We start from the raw sequence: 18983 nt of genomic DNA on the forward strand, positions 1-18983 counted from the left end.
ATGAGGGAATCTCTTAAGAGGCTGATTTCTGCTCCCCCATTTCTGAGCTGTGCGGACCTCTGGGGAGAATGGGACAGGGCATCCCGCTTTCTCCATCGAAGGCAGCCCTAGTGGTCTGTCTCCTGACCCTTTCTTCCTGGCAGAATGAAAGATCAGCGCCCAGCTTGGAGCCTGCCTTAATATCAAAAGTCAGACCCTATCTCTGGGGAATCAAGGTTCTAGGGCCAGAAAGAAAGAGGGAAGTGAGGCCTCTGCCGTCTGGCAACTTAAGTCTCAGGATAAGATATCTGCAAGGGTTTTGGATTTGTCCCTTGGGTCATTACCTCTTTCTACATAAAGGTGAACACAGAGAGACCCCCCCCCCCGGCTTTCTCTTGGACGGCCCACCAAATTTAAGTCCCTATCCTGACCATGGCAGAATCATCACGACATGGAGCCTTGTTGGTACTTTTAAGAGTCAAACTTTGGCCTTTTCTGGATGTCACCTGGCAAATTCATGGAATCCTTGAATAGAGCAGTGGAATCAACCAAGGTTCCGGAAATGAGAGCCCGCTAACATTTACCCAGTGTGCTCTTTCCACGATCCTGGGCCCCTCTGCCCGCCCCCTCTACAATCAAGGCAACGTGGGGAGACAGCGAAGGATGATCACCACAAGCTCACCCCATCCCAACCGCCCAAGGACACAGATTTCCTGATAGCGCTCCAGAATGACCGGATCCCGTCGGGAAAAGGCCCAGAGACTTCCATTTGGAAAGGGGAACCCTCCATCAAGTGTCCATCTTAAAATCAGCCCTGGCCATTTGTTTGCAAAACAAAATGATCTAATACGCTTCCCTTTTAGCAGCTAAAAAGGAAGAAATGAAATCACCTAAGTGCTGAATTATAAATAGCTATTATTTTCTGGCAATCCAACTTTAAAAAATTTTCCCCTAACGTCTGGCATTTGTTTTTGGGTTCTGCCTGGAGCCTTCTAAGCATTTCCTTGGAAAGATGCTGCACTTGGTCCCAGGCAAAAAGTCAAAATCAACATTCAAAAAACATGCCTTGGGTAGTTTTGAGGATTCTGCAATAAGAAGATCTTAGTTAGGGGGCACTTCACTTAACTAAACTCGGAACCTATAAAAAATGATATTTTAAATTTAACATGTCCAATATATAATTTATCAAATTACCAATCAGTTTCCACCCTTTACCCTAAAGTAATCTTAACAGTAAAAGCAAAAGTCCAAGTTCATATAGGTGTCTGGAGTGGAGAGTGGGTTTTTTGTTTTGTTTTTCCTTCTAGACTTTGCAATTAACTTAAAGGCCACAAATTCCAAATTCTCTAAGGAAAAAGAAAAAAAAACTTTTTGAAAAAAAGTTAAATCTCTGATGAATCTGTAATAACTGTATTGGAAGATCAGAAGGGGGCAAAAATTTAAGTGTTTTAGGCTCAAAATATAATAAAGAAGCGATAAAGTCTCCTTCCATAGGGATACTTGGGGGAGAGACTCGTTAGGGGCAAGCTGGGGGCCTAGACCACTATTTAAAAGTAAAATGATTTATTCAACTATACTTCAGTAAAAAAAATTTTTGTAAAAAGTAAAATTAAAAAATGATTTATTCCTGTTGTGATTATTCCAAGATATCGGTTATAGAATCTGCCCTAGGATGGGGTGGGGCAGGGTGCATCTACCATCTTATCAAAAACCAAGTGCAACTCTCTTGATCAGGAAATGTCCCTGGGTTCTTATTCCTGTTGGCACAAGTATGTTTTATTCCTAAAAGATCTTATTTTACCTTCCTCAGTACAGTCATTCAGAGGCATTCCTTCCACTGCCCCCTATCCCACCCCTACAGCTTCCTGCCTTGAAATATCAGTTGCTATAGGTTAGGGGGCACCTCCATTCAGTGGGCTGGTTCCCTGTGGTCGTGGGACTCAGGTGACCCAGTTAACAGGGCCCACGCCCATGGCAGGTGTGTACGCACTGCCAATCACAGGCTCCATTTGCGTTTTGTGGGACACATGCAAGGTGGGTCCCCAGCCATCCCAGAGCTGATATATGACCAGCAGCCATCTGAGTACCAGTCCTTAGTATCTTGGCCACCCTTCTTCCACGATGCACAGTGAATTAATTTACGCACATCAGACGGGGAGAATTCCCTTCCTGCTGCAGACAAAGGCCCCTAAAGAACCCCTAAGTGGTAGATGTGATCATTTAAGGGTTAAAGTCTATGTAAGCCCCGATTTATCCTGGCCCATTGATTAGCTATGGGACTGACTTGGTTAATCAGAGTATTAGACCGATTCATCATTTCCACCCTTTTCTATTCTATTTAGGGTCAGCTGGTGACTTTTTAGGTCACCTTCTTTTCAGAGATTTTTGGAAATTAGTTCTACCCCGGAATGTAGGATCACCAACACTGGCATAAACATTTCTGACTGGTTATTAGTAAGTGAACTCAACAGGCTTTCCTCTGAAGATAATTCTTTATTTTTAAGGTGTTCAAGTTCTGACCTGCATGATCTCTACCTTCCCCAGGATGTAGGATCACCAACACTGGCATAAACATTTCTGACTGGTTATTAGTAAGTGAACTCAACAGGCTTTCCTCTGAAGATAATTTTTTATTTTTAAGGTGTTCAAGTTCTGACCTGTATGATCTCTACCTTCCCCAGGACTATTTGATGTTGATAATGTAAGGGTAGTGGTTCTCAACTGGGGATGATCTCTGCCCCCCCCACCCTCCACCCCAGGGGACACTTGGCAATGACTACAGGACGTTTTGGTTGTCACACTGCGTATGTGGTGGTGCTTGGTTGGGGTAGGGGTGTGTGTGTGTGTGTGTGTGTGTGTGTGTGTGTGTGTGTGTGTGTGTGTGTGTGTGTGTGTGTGTGTGTGTGTGTGTGTGTGTGTGTGTGTGTGTGTGTGTGTGTGTGTGTGTGTGTGTGTGTGTGTGTGTTACTGGCGTCTAGTGGGTAGAGGTCAGAGAGGCTGCTACACACCCTACATTGCACAGGATGGTCCCCATGGCAACAGATCGCCTATGGAAGACCCCTTTGTTAGACAGAGCCCCCTGAAAATGCTAAAATCCCAGCACAGAGCCAGCAGGGAGAAGTCAGAGCTTAAACATAAAAGGCTAGGTCTGAGTAAAGCTCTGGGGCCTGTTAAATCCAGGCTTTGTCCTGGGGTGGGGTGGGAGGGTACAGTTGGAGTGGGACCCTCCTCTGCCTCTGCTGGCTCTCCCCTTCCCCTCTCATGTTCACTATAGATGTGACACCTTTCTTCTGCCTGTGCCGTCTCACCATCTAGTGGCCACCTGAAATATCAACTCACCTTCACCATCTCTGCGCCATTCTAGATTCAGTCATTAAAAAAATTCATACGGGGGGGCAGTGGGTGGAAGGACCCCAAACAACGTATATGATTTTATTAATAAGTTAATTAAGCATCTTGTAGGCCTAACAGACCTCTATAGAGAACAGCTATAAGGAATTAAAATGAACCCTTTCTAGGATTTCAGCAGCCCACAAAGGCCAAAAACCTTGAGTTACCTTATGTAACCACAGAGAAGCAAGTAGCATCTACTTAAAAGGGGGTGTCCAAGTGGCCCCAGCAATTTAAGTAACTATATACTTCCTAAGTAACAGCCTATTCTCCACAGATTCGTTTTTCTTTTTCAAAGGTAACAATCAGCTACTTTTAGAGCTAAAGAAACAGGCCTAGGCATGTGGTCCCCAAGGTCAGCAGGGTGCTGGGATGGACACTAGCTGAGATGTAGGACCTTGTTCCTATTTCCTTGGGCTGAGCCCTGGCAAGCAGCCCTTCTTGGCCCTGGACTCTATCACAATGCCTGATTTTAGTTTGTGTGCCTCATCATACGAATTATTCTTTCTTTGCAAAAATCCCACAGCTGCAAACTTACCTGAATGGAGGTTCCCTATAAAAAAAAATCTCCAAGGTCATTTGCAAATTAGCAATCAGTTTGAGGCGAGGCAAAACTGTTCAAATAGGAAAGAGGAGAGAGGTACTCTGGTCTTTGGATTGAGGGGGAGAGTCAAGAGCTGGATACATCGAGTTCTTTTTCCCTTAGAAGAATCGACACTCCGTGTTGACACGGAGCTCGTGAAAGCTTGACTGTGGCACTCCTTCAGAAGTGGGTACGAGGGATGTTTCCTCCCCATTATCAACTCATTAAAGGAAGTTTAAGGTACATACTCTGTCCCACACACCAAGTATGTGTGACAACTTCAGAAACATTGACTGACTCATAATAAATTCGGGATCCAATAACAATTTCTACCTTTAATACCTCTCTCCTCGCCCCAAATTGAATCATTAAGAAACATTTAGTAAGATCTAATGTTCAAGTTCTGTGGGCAGAACTCCAGGAGTCGAAATGCTCGGGAATTCTCCTGAGGTTTAACAAATTACCCTGCAGTGCAACGTGGGATTTTCCTTCTAAGTAAGGACGGCAGAGGCGCACGCCCTTGATGTTCGCTGCTGTTACAGACCAGTTACCTAACATCCTTCTCTGTGACAGCCCCCAGTTGCTGTCTGGGTAAAACTACTCCAGTAATTCTGATTGGAGGGGGCTACACCTCTCAAGTGTTTGCTGTCTGTCAGAGAACAGAGCATCCCATATCTCAACTGAGCATGTGATGATCAACGATCAGGAAAATTCAAACATGGCTTTTTGTGTGTGTATGTTGTTCCCTACCTTGTTCTTGGAGGTCTCCCCGTCTTCCATTCCCAGTGGCTGGCCTTCGTCACCATCTGGCTGTTGGGAAGGAAAACTAGAAACAATTTTTTTTTTTTTTTCATGTGTAATAAGCACAGAGCAGTCTGTGCTCAGGACCCCGGGCTCAACCACAGTATCAGTTGGTTTACAGATAGGAGCTAATAAAAAGAGGGGGAGAGGCAGAGGGGGCTGTGGGCTCTGAGAGGGGGGTGGGCGGCACTTTCTCAGGACAGGTAAAAAATAAGTTCCTGCCTCATCCTGTTGCACACCTAACAGTGACTCCACATGATCATACATTTGGCAAAGTGTCGTCAGTTGGGCTTGGGTTGACCCTTATTTATAAAACGTGTACAAAGAGTGTACTCTGAAATGTCAAGACAGAAAGACAGGATGGGTGCCTGGGACTTTTAGAACTTTAGGTCTCATGGGGAATACAGAACACAAACAAAAAACAACAACCAGGGACTTCCCTGGCGGTCCAGTGGTTAAGACTCCACGCTTCCAATGCAAGGGGCATGGGTTCGATCCCTGGTCGGGGAACTAAGATCCCATATACTACATGGTATGGCCAAGAAAATATTAAAAACAAACAAACAAACAGAAAACACACACACACACACACACACACACACAAAAACCTCACTTGGACCAGGGAGAGAGAAGTCCAGGCAGAAAAGTAAATTTCTAAAAATAATGGCTGCCATTTATCAGACACTTACATATGCCAGGCCTGGGGTTCAAGGCTTCTCTCAACTTCTAGTATCTGGCCCCCAGTTTAGAGGAATTAAGGAAATCTTCCTCTGATTCTTCTGCAAACACCCCCTCCCCTCCCTTGGCCTACTCCAATGACCAGTTTGTATCTGGGGCTTCCCACTAGCCTTCCTCAGTTTTATAAAGGTCACTTTGACTTGCTGACTCTTTAGCAGAATCGCAAAGAGAGAGACTCAGGCCCATCTTTCTCTCACTCCCTGAAGAGATGAGGCTCTTATGCCCAGGGTGACCACAGGCCAGAACAGGAATCTGATGGGACAAAGACCCTTTCAGGCTAATTCAATGAAATCTGTTGAGGTTGGTGTTAACAGGGCCAGAGTCTGGGTTCCTTTTACTGGGGGGCCACCAGAGCTGGAGAGGGTTAATTAGACTGACTTGACTAACTGTTTTAATTGCTGGTGGGAAGCCTGTCACAGCAACTGGCCCTGCCCTTTCTGTTTTGAAAATTGCTACACTTGCAGAGGAATCCGATTTTGAAATGGACAACTGGTATGTTAATTTCACATTCCATTAGAAACCCCAGGAGGCACAAGGTGGGTCGCCTTGGCCACAGGTTAAAGAAACCAAGAAGTGTAGAGACCAGTTTTCATTGGCTATTTACATGCCTCCTAAAAGTCACTTAATGCAGAGGGATTTGGAGGGCCACCGTTTTGCTGGGGGTGAGGGGTATGTTTTATTTGGTGGGGAAATTAACTCTAAAACGAAGACACATGGTTGGGATGGAGAATTTCAAATCTAGTCAATTAGGTTACCGTCTCTAAAAAAGTTTTTTTTGTTGTTGTTTGGTTTTTTTTTTTTGCTTAATACCAACCTTCCCCCATAAAAGTCAAAGGTGATTTCCAAGATTATGTACTGACACTCACTAAGAAGGAATTAGCCCCGACTGAAAGGAAGGAATACTTTTAAAAAATAATCACTATGAAGAATATTGAGCAAGAGTTATTTTCATAGGGTCATTAGATCCAGGCCAGGAGATTCTAAACAGTCTATTACACTCAAACACTACTAATGGAGGGGCTATGCATAAAAGCAACTGTATTTTTAAATGAAGATGATAACGATTTTTTAGTGGAAACCTGAGTAAAGAAAAAAGCTTTAGACCTTGCTAAAGAACACTTCTGGGGGATTTTAAAAAGACTTTAAAGAAAACCTGCATTTAAAAACAGAAGTCCAACAAACAAACAAAGACTGCGGTGTTGGCAGATGAATGACAGCAAATGTGGAAACAAAATATCACCACAGCAGTGACAGGTATCCCAGCAATGAGGAGGCTCACATTTCACGTACACTCAATGGACATTTATAACCAAGGATCTGTCTGGTTCTGGCTATAATTCAGGAGGCAGAAGACTGCGGGACACCTGTCATCTGACAAGGGATTTTAAGAGCACATAGCGCACTTAACAATAATCATGCCTCACACTGAAATGACGCTTTATAACTTATTACCACATTTTGGGGGTGAGCACTGAATTAGAAACTTCTAATTCCTTCATTTACCTTGCAGTCTTTAAGCAAAAGTCCCTGACATTTAATCTCTGAGCTTTTGGTTTACTTGCCTATGAAATGGGGTCCCATCACATTTTTACTGCCCAAGGCTGTTGCAAAGGACAAATGTGACTGGATGAAAGGCTTTTAAAAATACAGTAAAAAAGTGCTATCATTATGCGTAATCATTACTCTTACAGGTTACTAATAATTCTGAAGGCAGTGAGGCTATCCCTCTCAAGCTGGGGGTGGGGAGAGTCAGGGGGTGGGAGGAATGTACAAGAAGGTGACAAGCCCCACTTTATTTTGCTTAATACCAGTTTTCCATGGTATATGTAACGTAGGCAAATGATAAAAATTAACATAGCTGTATAGAAAGGCATTTTTTTTTTTGAGAAAAATCTAGGGAAATTGGATTTTAAAAGGCAAGGGAGAGACTTTTGGCCTGGTAAGCCATGCCCTTCCCACTGCACCAAACAGCTCAGTGGAGGCATTTTGAATACGGAAAAATGGCTGAATTAAAAATAAATAAAAAAGCAAAGCAAAGAAAAAGGGCACTCCAGCAGGATGAGATGGATGCCTCACTGTTGCACCTGGTGGCATAAATAAATTATCATATAATTAATTGAGATTCACTGTATAAATAAAGTGTCATGGCAGAATAGCCATTATTATATATAGCATTTGCCTGCACAATTTTAATAAATTCAGCAGCTACTAAGAAATTCTAGTCTGGCAGTCCCTTCAATTCTTAACAAAAATGAGGGAATCACCCAAATTAGGTTTCCAAAACATGTTTAAGCCACCAAAGTTATTCACAAAGGCAACAGAAACATGGTAATAAGTCTATTATTGGCTAGTGTTGAGTAAGAAAAAGGCTTCAACTTTTTAGCTATTCTAGAATTTCAGTCATGTTACTGATTGTCTCTCTATCTGTTTATCTATTTCTAACTATTTATCTACCTTTTTCCTTTTTAAGATTCCCTGTAATGTGGTTAAGCTGTTTGGGCATTAAAAATGGAGAGGGTATATACACAGAAACACATACAGCTTTAAAGCAACAGTTGAATCTGTATGTCACCAATTATCAAAGGATGGTCATTTGATCTTCCCTTTTCAGTGGTCAGCATATACGGATGTCTTGTTTTATATGTTAGGATTTAAATGTTAGTGAAAAGGCTTGTCCTAAATGGAAGTGGGTCTTCATCCTGCCTCCTCTCCCCCTCTGCAATCAGTAATTCAGACCCAGCGGGGTGACTCTCTTGTCACTTTGGCAAAATGAAACCTTGTCAGATTGCAGCCTGGCTCAACCAGCCGCACTGCCACAGCAGGCAATCTGGCTTTCTGAATTCAGGTTCATGCTAGACAGGGCCCACGTTTCACTGGACTACACTGCATGCAGACGTGCTTGACCTGGGTGCAGGGCCAGGATGATGGCAGGGTGACCCCAGCTAATTTCCTTTACTTAAGGTGAATTTTTCCCCCTGCATATAAAACATGGGTAAGCAAGGGAAACTTCTAATATTCTTAAGGCTCAGCCCCAGACACGGACTGCTTGCTACAGAGTTGATGCGTGCATAATCTATGGTTTAAGGCTCCAGTCCTGATTTAAGTGGATGGTGCTCCCCACCCCCATCCCAAACTCCCAGAATAGGGGATTCAGGCCATGGAGCAAAGGAGAATTTAGTGAAGATCTGCTTGAAAGCTTCACTTCACAAATGAGGCAACTGAGGCCCCGGCATATGACGGGCACTGGCCAATTAGGGGTCAAGTGCACACCGTCACTTGGCTCTCCTGTCTGCCCCCAATTATGGCCGCCTCCCCCATCACAGGTTTGCTACCCAGAGCTATGCTTGGGATATTGAAATGGGGCTCTTGTGGCAAAATCAGTTGTCTGCAGGAAAACAGAACGTTGTCGTTTGAGGCGCTGTGCCTTCCGTGCAGTTGAGGCATCTGAAATGTAAAAGTGTCTCCCTCCTGTATGTTTTTGGGGAAATGATGTCCGTATTTCCCTGGGTGGGCATAAATAGAATGACCATCACATTTAAAACTGTGATGCATAAGAGGCATATATCACAACAGCAAACAGTGATGCCCATAGGTCATTAACAGACACCATCACACATTATAAACTATTTAGCAAACGAACAGTAGCGCCACCTGAAAAGTTGTGATCTTGAAATCCCTTGAGAGGTCTCAGAGAATAAATAAAGAAATTAAGATTGTGGAGTTTCACATCTGATATTTTCACTTAAGCCCCATATTTAGACCTTTGCTAATTGCTGCTTTGATTAGCTGTGGCACAAGAGTCAAGCTGTGGGGGGAGGAGGGAGGTCCTGGAGAGGGGAGAGGACCCTGAAAGCTGGCATAGGTGAAGGGAGAAGGAGGGGGAAGGCCAGGGCCACCAAAAGTAACCTTCCAATGAGATTATTAACTTTTTTTAAATGTTTCTGTATCCCAAGCCCATATGCAGAGGATCTTACCTTTGAGCCTCTTTGCCCACAGCTAAAGCTGCTTGAAAAAATTCACATGCAAACATTTACATGTCTCACAGTTTTATCACATTTTGTCCACACACTTAAAATACACTGGAAGCATTTTTTTTTAAGTTTTATTTTAATTGCATTTCAAACACAAGATGGGCATTCCACTCCCAACGCATAACCCCTCTCTCTTTAAACCAAGCCCCGCCTACTGTATTCTGTAAAAGGGTAAATGATTGGCTTACCTCAGGCTCTTCCCTAGGAAGAAAAATGATTTCATATTTTTTAAACTTGGCCACGCCCCCCTCCCCCCTCCCCAGCCCTTCCCCAGCCCCGAACCAGCCCCGTGTGGTTTGGGATCCGGGACTCGCCTACAGCAGGTTAAGTGGGGGGGGGGGGGTTTCTCCCCCTCCTCCCTCCATCCCCCGCCAGGTGAGCAGAGTGTGTGCAGAATACCGAATTTCTGCGCGCAGTCCCGGACGCCCCAGATACCTGAGTGTCTGGTTTTTCAACCGTAAAGGCGGGAGGGTTGGGCGAACGAATGAGAAGTGAGGAAACGCTTAGCGCAAAGGGAGAAAAGAGAGAAAGACAGACAGAAAACAGGTTACGGAGGCCGGCCGGAGGCGGCCCCCTTCCCCCGCCCCAACATCCTGCCCAGCGTCTCCCGCTACCTTCTCGGGCGTTTTCGCGCCGCCCACTGCACAGCGCCAGCGCACAGGTACCACCCAAGTGTGCGAACACGGAAAGTTTTTGCCCGCGCAATGGCGCAAAACACAAGACAGCCCGTTCCCCGGTACAAGTACACAGTCGGCGGGTAATTTGGGGGTGCCAGGGGCGGGAATGGGAGAACGTTTGAGCATATCATGCACAGGCGGACACAATATGGACACCAACACACACCAACAATAAGCCGTCTTAGTCCAAGCAGCCGTGCCAGGCGAGGCGGGGACGCACCTCCAACAATGACCCCAACCCACCAACGGCCCCAGCCAGCCCAGCCTGAGCGACCCCGGAGCCCTCCCCTGCAGTTGCTGGCTCACCTGAAGCCCCAGCCTTTCTTGCCGTCCCCCACCCCACGACTCGGCGACGTCTTAAGGTCGCTGGCGCTGGTTTGTCCAGCTGGAAACGACCCTCAGTGTTGTACCGCACCACTTGTCTCCCTAAAGGGCATACACTTCCCCACCCAAGCCCACCCGAGGCCCCTCCCGCTCCCGGGGCAAAGTTAGGGCCCCTAGCTGGAACTTTCTGGCAGGCTCTTCCCGCCTTTGGCCAGACCCCCTCCTCCCGCCGCCGGGCCCCAAGCCCCACCGGGCAGCCCTGCCACCCGCTCCCGGGGCCCCCGGGCGGCCCTGCTCCCCACGGGCAGAGTCCGCCGCATTACCTAGAAGCAGCAGGCGGTGCGTACACATGTAGCCCATCTTCTCGTTCTGGAGCTGCTTGTCGATGAGCTTGCTGCGTTTCTTCTCTGCGCGCTTCTGGGCGCGCTTCTCCATGCTCTCCTTGCGGGTCTGTCTGCGCTTCTCCGCCAGGGCAACCTTCTTGACCTTGGGGCTGAGGGAGCCTCTGGACTGGGGGCTCTCGGATCGGCAGAAGCAGCCTCCGAAGGCCTGAACGAGGAAGTTGCGGAGCAAGTTGCGCCGGGTCTTTCGGCGGCGGCGGTTTCGCCTGGACTGAAACCAGCGGCGGCATCCGAAGGTCCCATCGTCGGATTCGTCTCCGCTGTCGCTGCTGACCGATATTTCGTCGTCGTCGTCGTCGCCGCGGTAGCAGCTGCGCTCGGACCTGCCCCGCCAGGCATATGCGCGAGGAGGCTGCGGAGTAGGCGGATCGGCAGCCTGGATCTCGGGGCTGGGGGGTCTAAGGAAACTGATTTTGGGTCGGGCTCCAGAGGCTGGGGTTGCGCAGGCGGCGGGAGCGGCCCGGGCGACAGGAGCATCAGGGGCGGCAGGGGCTGCCCCAGCGGCTGGAGTGTCAGGGCCGGCAGGGGCTGCCCCGGCGGCTGGCGTGTCAGGGGCTGCTCCGGCGGCAGGGGCTCCGTCTCCGGGATCGGGGACTTTGCCTCTCTCCGCGGCAGCGGTGGCTGAGCCTCCTTCCATCTCGGCTGTTTCTCCCTCACCTGGGGGTCTCTCTCCCTCTGCTTGCTCTCTCTTAACTGGGGCTCGGGAGACCTCGATGGGCGGGCCGTCAAGCGCGATTGGGGGGCTGTCCACGTTGACGGGAGCGTCGTCGACCCCAACGGGGGCGCTGCCAATCTCGCGCGGGGGTCCGGAGATCTCCATCGGGGGGCTGTTGCCCGCGAAGTGTGGAGGAGGTCTGACAGCCTCTCGAGATGGGCTGCCGATGATGCCTGGGACCCAGAGGGGGGGCTCGTTCGCGGCGGGAGCGAGGAGGACCGCACTCGGGGCCGCAACTGCCGCGATCGGGTTGCCGCCAAGGCCGTCGATTTGCGGGATAGCTCGGGGGAGCCCAGGGGGTGGGCTGTCGTCCCCAAAGGCTGCTCCATCAAACTCAAATGGCACATCCTCCTCAGGGGGAGGGCTGCATCCTCCTCTGAAGCCTGCGTTTGCAGGTCTGAGGGCTCGGGGCTCCTCGGGAGGAGCCCTGAAGACCCCCGCACCTGGGCCTCCTGGAGCGAGGTCTGAGACCTGCAAGAGAGGTTGGTTGCAGCCTCCCTGGGCAGGCTGCTCAAACTCAAAGGGCATGGCTTCTTCGGGAGGAGGGCTGTAGCTTCCCAGGCTTGGCCTGGCCTCACCGAAGGCTCCGGGCTCCATGACCGGTGGGCTGAAGGCTTCAAGGCCTGCATGGGCCCCAGTGGTGTCTCCAGGGTGCTCCAGGGTAGGCCAGAAGCCTCCCAAGCTGGACTGCTCGACCTCGAAGGGCATGGCTTCTTCAGGAGGTGGGCTGTAGCCTCCATGGGCTCCGGCTTCCTTGATGGCCTGGCTGAGGCCCTGCAACTTGGGCCTGGAGACTTCTGGGGGTCCGCAGGCCTCGCCTTCAATCTCGACGGGGACGGGCTCGCTGTGAGGCGGTGGGGTCTCCATCTCTTCGGCTGCGCCAGGCCCAGCACCGGGGGCAGCTGCCCCTGGGGCCTCCAAAGGTGGTTGCTCGGGATGTTCGCCGAGTTCAAGGGGGATATTGCGTTGTCCTGACATATTATTGCCGTCGAGGCAGTTGCGCACGCCCATAACACGGTGGCGGCTTCTTAAAATAAACTTGGGGCCCCGTAAGACGGAGCACCCGACCGAACTAGGGTGAAAAAAATATTTTCAAAAAAAAAAAAAAATCAAAGTACCAGCTGGAAAGTTCTCCAACCGCACTTTCTAACCCTAGTGAGGTCTAGGGGTTCAGGACCTCAAACCCCAGACCATGGCAGAAGCAAGTCTATTGTTGCTGGTTGAGTCTTGGCTCCTTTCTGGCCACTTTTTATCCCCTCAGGCTGCCCCTGGCCCCCCCTTTGGCCTGCCTCGTCCCCTCCTCTCTCTTTCTCTCAGCTCCAGGCCAGCCCCGCCTGCTTGGATCAGAGGAGCGCGCCGATTCGGTCCGAAAATCGCTCGTAGTGCTCTTTCTCTGCCACCAGGGGACGCCAGCCCCGGCCGAGGTGGCTCTGGGAGCCGGCTCCGGGAGCCGGGAGCCCCGGACTTTGGGTAAGGGGGCTGATGAGCGCAGGCCTCGCAGGGACGTTTTGGCTCCTTCCAGTCCTCTCCCTGACTGATTTGGAGTCTTTCTCCTCTCTTCTCCCCTGGCCAGAGAGAGAGCTCTCCTGCGTTGCGGGACACGTGATGCAAGACGTGGGCCCCGGACTGCTTGAGCGCAGGAGCTGAAACCCTCCCTCCCAGACCCAACAGACTCTCCTCGAGGGGAGGGGGGACTGCAGGAGTGTTTCATAACCCCAAATTACCCCTGAACCCCTGAGCCCCAGCCCCCAGCCCTGGACAGCCTCGGATCCTGCCCAGGTCTGGAGCGCAAGGCTTTGGGCGTGTGGGAAGGGGGTGCAGGCGCGCGCGGGGATGCGACAGGTGGTCGTGAGCCCACCGGCGGAGCAGGCAGGAGGCGAGGGGCAAGGGGTGCCGAGTGTGAGCACGCAATTTGTTTTAAAATGTGTTGGGGTACTTCCCATCGCTTCTGCAGTTTTTGTTTGCCGGTTGTCGACGCTGGCTCCTATAAAGCACCTCTATGTCCCCCATCCCCACCACACTCTGGGGTCTCAGCAGTGGCTTGCGGTGGCGCAGGCAGGGTTCCTCCCCATTTATGGGGACTATGATAAATACGGGGGAATAAGAGGGTCTCGGGCATCTACCACTGAGACTCTCTAAGCGGTAGCTGCCGCGGCACGGAACGGGGGGGGGGCATGGGACGCACACAGGGACCCCACAGACTGTAGGCCCCAGAGTTCCGGGGGTCCTACTGTGCGGGGGGAAGGGCTAAATGGAATTTCAGTTGAAATTTATGGCCGGTTTAGGGTGGTCTCAGAAACTGAAAAACCCCATGCGCACCAAATCCAAAAATACACACCGTGCCGCGCGGGCAGCTGCGGCCGCGGTGCGCTGCTCCCCGCCTCGGGTACCGGCTGCGGGGTTGGTCAGTCTGCTCCTCTAGCCCCTCTCTAGCCCTCTTCCAGCCCCCTTCCAGTCCTCCTGCTCTCGCTGTGGGTCTCCCAGAGCAGCTGCTTTACTTTTCCAGTGCTTGAGCCCGCTGAGGAGGCACAAAGTCCGGCCACAAACCCGGCAGTCGCCCGGCTGCATTCCCGTCGCCGTAGCGCGTGGTGGGCTCCGAGCCGGCGGGGATCAATGCCCACACCACCTGGGTGGGCTCGCGCGTGCATGCACACTGATCTGGGTTTGGGGTCGGCGAAATCTGGCTTTGAGCCCCGGGAAAAATTTGCTGTTTGCAGTTCGCGTAAGACCCGGGACTCGGGCATCGTATCTGTCTCGCCAGTGGGTGACAGGGACCTGTGAGCCACTTTTAGGTGGAAGGCAGCTGGGCAAGAGTCAGGTGGTCGCCTGGCCTTAGGGCGGGGGGAGGGGTGGCGGGATGCGGCAAGCGGGGCGCATCGCCGGGATCGCATTGCCTGGATCGCTGTATCTGCCAACCGCAGTCGAGCGAACCACGTACGCACGCACGCTCCAACCTCGTGAAACCTAATGCAACCCTCTTCAAACGAGGGGGTCACAGCCAGAGCGCCTCACTGCCCCCGCACGCGGCCGCGCTGCGAGGAGGAAGCTGACCAAGTTGGACCCCGGGTAACGTGTGGAGCCTCCCCAAGGGCGTCTCCTCTCGGCTCTTCGGGTCTACACACTTCCAAGTGCCAGCAATGAACTTTGGTTCGAACTTTGGACAACTATCCCCACGCGCAACGGCTCAACCTTTTGGGCATCCACTGAATGGGCCAACTGGCTCGCAACAGTCAACTCGCTCCCCTCCGACCCCAGCGCTGGGTCGGCCATTGGGCTGGGGTCACGCCAATCAAGGCTGCCTGGCGAATGAGCGGGGGGCGTCGGACCGGAAACCGGATATGAGTGGGAGGTCCAATAGGGGGCGCCGCGTTGGAACGCCCTAAGAGGTTCTGCGGCCGGGGTGGTTAGAAGCGCATTGGTGGGCGGGCGTATGGCGGCCAGGCCTGGACCGCCACGAGGCTGGGTGGCGCCGTGGGGTCGCTCTTCCTGGTGCCCCAAGTCACCAAGGCTGAAAGGGGAGGTGAGGGCTCTCAGGGACCAACCCTTGTTCTCGCTGATGGCGGTGGGCGAGCCCACCTAACAGGGATCCGCCGCCGGGGTGAGGCGAGGAGCAGGCTTTCCAGGGCCTGGAGGTAGAGGGCCCAGACCCTGAGGACAGGGGCTCACTGCCCCGCTGCAGAGGAGCGGCCCCAGATGGATAAGGAGTTGAGGTCGCGGGGGTGCTGAGCCCTGCCGAAGTGGAAGGTTAGTAGATATCGCGGTTTGGAGCCTCAGGGAGGCCACGATGGGGGCCCCAGAGGGACGGTTTGCTCTCGCCAGGCCCCGCGCGCCGCCCACGTCAGCAAGGAATGGGCACAGGGTCTCTGTTCTACATCCTCATGAGCCGGTAGCATCCTGGTTGTTTGCCAGGAGAGCACAGGCATTGGCGGATACAGATTGGGCAGACAGCAGGCCTCCCTCGCAGAGGCTAAGCAACATAAAAACGGAAGAAAAGACCTGCAACTGGGGGGACCCTGTTGGAGAAAATAGAGTTTCACGTGGGCCTCTATGGAGGAATAGATGTCTAGGCTGTGAACAGAAGGGGGGGATGGGCGGCGTTGGCCTACCACGAACAAAGATCCAACAGTGGGAAACGTGGCACATGGCTGGGTAAAGAGAACAGGCCACCTTGCCGGGTCTGGGAGGGCCAGTGGGAGAGAGAGGCAGGAAAAATTGGGTAGGATTTCTCAGGGCAGGCAGGTTTGAGGCTCTTTTGGTAGGAAATGGAAGAGATACTGAATTTTTTTTTTTGGTCCTGCAAGTGAGGATTTGAGCCTAGTTTTAGGACAGGTTTGAGGCAGTGTGGAGGATGGTCCTGTTGAAGAGAACAAAGGAGGCTGTGTCTGGTCATGACCTTTAAGGGAGCGAGAACCACGCACAGGGAAGGAAGCAGGAGGGCTGGAGGGAGGGACTCAAAAGAGGGATCCCAGAGGACCCTCTAGCGACTTCTGTGCGACGCACAAAGGGTGGCGGAGTCAAGTCTGGCGCCTGGATGATGGGACACCTGTGGGATAGGGACGCTGTGGAGGATCTGGAGAGAAGCTGGCATGGTGGTGGAGCCAGTCTGGTTTTAGACATGGCAGAGGGGAAGGAAGGATGTACAGTCTGGGTGGAGATTTTCTTCTGCTTGTTATTTAGGAGGAGGGGACCGAAGTTTAGAAGGAAGGTAAAGACCCCGAATTCAGAGGGACAGTGATCCTTCTTAGGATATGAAATCACTGGATCAGATAAAACCTTCAAGGGGAGAAATATGTTTGGTGATAGAAGCTCAAACACCTGGAGCACCGGAGAAGAAAAGGGGGGACATTACAGGAGAGAGCAGCGGGCCTAGGACGGGATGGGTGGGAGTACGCCAGAGGGAAGAATTTAAGAATTGGTCAACAGATCTCATCTCGATGGTGGTTTCTTAGCCTCTGCACTGGTGATATCTGGGGCCAGGTAATTCTTTGCTCTGGTGACTGTCCTGGGCACTGAAGGATGCCTAGCAGCATCCCTAGCCTCTACCCACTAGATGCCAGTAGCATCCCCTTAGTTGTAGCACCCAAAAATGTCTCTAAATTTTGTCAAACGTCCCGAGAGGCAAAATCGCCCCCAATTGAAACTGCCCCACTGCTGTGGGCTGAGAAAGGACCCTTAGACTTGAATAGGAACTGCCTTTAACAGTTAAAGATAAGTTGGACCAAGGAGAAGAAATTCCAGCATTTAACTCCAGTGTTCCCCTTTTTGTCCACTCTTTTCTCTAGTTACTGGCTACCAGAATCTGAAAACCCCAAATCACTTGGATGAGTGGGGATCAGAGCTGAAACTCCACCACAGATCAGCAGTGGGACCTGAGAGTCTGCAGCAATGTGGCTGATGTTTGAAAGGCAGCTGGGTAGCCTGACCACAGGGACCCAAAGAACGGGTATGGTAAGAGCTGGGGGTGATCAGCTGGTGGGCTGACTGGGGGCCACCCTGATGGGTGGGACTGTGTGGTGAGCCCATTCAGGGCTGGCGATCTTGGCTAAGACAGAAATGTGGCCTTCACTTGGATGGAGATGGCCAGAGGGCACAGTTTTTAGGATCTGCCATTGTAATTTTATCATCGCAAAGTATCTGGGGCATAGATTTCCAATTTTGGATGGATTTCTATCGGGGAAGAGGTAAATCTTTTCTAGGAATGAGCAGGAAGGGGGAAGAAAGTTAGTTAATGGGTTCACGCAGCCCAGGAAGAGGAAGGCAAGATAGGCTGGTCAGGGTGCCTGAAGGAAGGCTGAGCTGGGGTGAAGCTGCGGGCCAGGGTCTGGACCCTACCTGACAGGGAGTGTGCGAGGGGCTGCAGTGAGATGAGGTGTCCGTGAGAGGAGGAGAGGATTGGCTCTCAGTATCCAGGTGAAAGGTTCTTGAAAATTATAATGTATTCTCAGCTACTTGAAAAGGATAGCTTTTCTCTACTTGATGCATTAAGAAAGGATGGGAAAATTACTCATGTTTCAGTTAAATGCTGCACTTCTAAGGAAAGTCAGTCTGTTCAGACCAGACGGCCCAGGTGCCACAGGTAGCAATCGGCTGGCTTTTTGTAAAGAGGTAACCCCAAATGGAAAGACGGTATTTCTTAACTGTTGACTCTGAACGGCACCAGTGCCACCTGCAGGGATGTGGCCCCCTTCCTTGGTGGCTCCACACGACTCCCTGGGCCTCCCCAACTCCATCTTGCACTATATCGACGCCTCCATGGCAGCACACGTCATAATCAGTGAACAATCGTCAGGGTACTTAGGTTCGGGGACTCTTACTCATTGCCCGAGGCACAAGGCCCATCCAGATTTTAAGTAGCTGCCTGCCAGCTTTCTTTTTTAGTTCATCCCTGTATTCAAGAAAGAGAAAGAAATATGGAAGAGGGTCCCTTGAGATGGGGGTGGTAGGCAAGAGAGAAGAGAGCAGAAACCAGGAAAACATGATCTTTGGCGGTGGCATTTCCTCCTAGCAGGGGGCTGGGTGGGGGGCAGTTTGCAGAAGAGCATTCTCTGTAGCCCCCTCGAGTCACTAGCTGGCAGTGGGTTACTTTCAAATGAGGAGGAGAATCTTTCCACCAGTTGTGAGGAAAAGGCAAAAGCAGAAAGGGGAGGACAAAGGGAAGCGAATTCAGGCAGCGATTATGTTTCTCAGCCTCCCCGTGACAAATGTTTTCTGAGTGCTGACTGAGTAGCAATAAGACTTTGAAACTGTTCAATTAATTACTGTTGAGTTAGGACTTGCTGCGCCCATCCTTCTACCTTTCAGCATCTCCTCTGCCAGCCACGGCCGGTGGAGGCGGCAGCAGCCTACTGCTGTGTGCAGAAGGGTCTGCGTGCCCGGGCTGTTTCAGGTAAATGCTAGGTGCACGGAAAATGCCTCAAATGGATGAGGGTTAGGAGCAGATGTAGGGCTGATGGTACAAGACAGTGGCAGCCAGATGTATGAGAAGACTTGATCTGCTCAGAGTAAAAAGCCCCAGGCTGGAGCCCCAGGGGCCAAGAGTTCCCACTATGAATTCAGACCCCTTCGTTCAGCCCACTAGCTGTACTCAGCAGCCCTCATCTTGGACCGGCCACCCGGGTCTGCAGCCAGACCCGCAGGCATCTGACCCCCTGCGTTTGTAGGGTGGGTCCAGACATTCTCCAATCACCTGGATGAAGATGTGGACTCCAGGCTGGCTGGTGATGCAGCAGGGTATTTCAGGGGGAGAAGTGGTGGTTCCAGTGCCACCCCGGGAAGGGGACTGAGAGAGAGGGGGGCAAGAGTGGGGGGCTGGGATGGCGGGAGGGAATCCTGGAAGAGAAATTT

At 51.2% G+C, this 18983-nt stretch overlaps 1 protein-coding gene across 1 annotated transcript in view; it reads right to left on the bottom strand.

The window, feature by feature from the left end:
• The window catches only part of GNAS (GNAS complex locus), a 54238-nt gene extending 41573 nt beyond the window's left edge, over positions 1-12665 (bottom strand). Inside the window, exon 1 of the mRNA XM_081255588.1 lies at positions 10847-12665. Coding sequence (XP_081111714.1) covers positions 10847-12650 — 1804 coding nt within the window. The 5' untranslated portion in view covers positions 12651-12665. The remainder of the gene's footprint in view (positions 1-10846) is intronic.
• Positions 12666-18983: the final 6318 nt, after the last annotated feature.

Source organism: Mesoplodon bidens (genome assembly GCF_964165515.1).
Source record: "Mesoplodon bidens genome assembly, chromosome: 15".
Classification (NCBI taxonomy): domain Eukaryota; kingdom Metazoa; phylum Chordata; class Mammalia; order Artiodactyla; family Ziphiidae; genus Mesoplodon; species Mesoplodon bidens.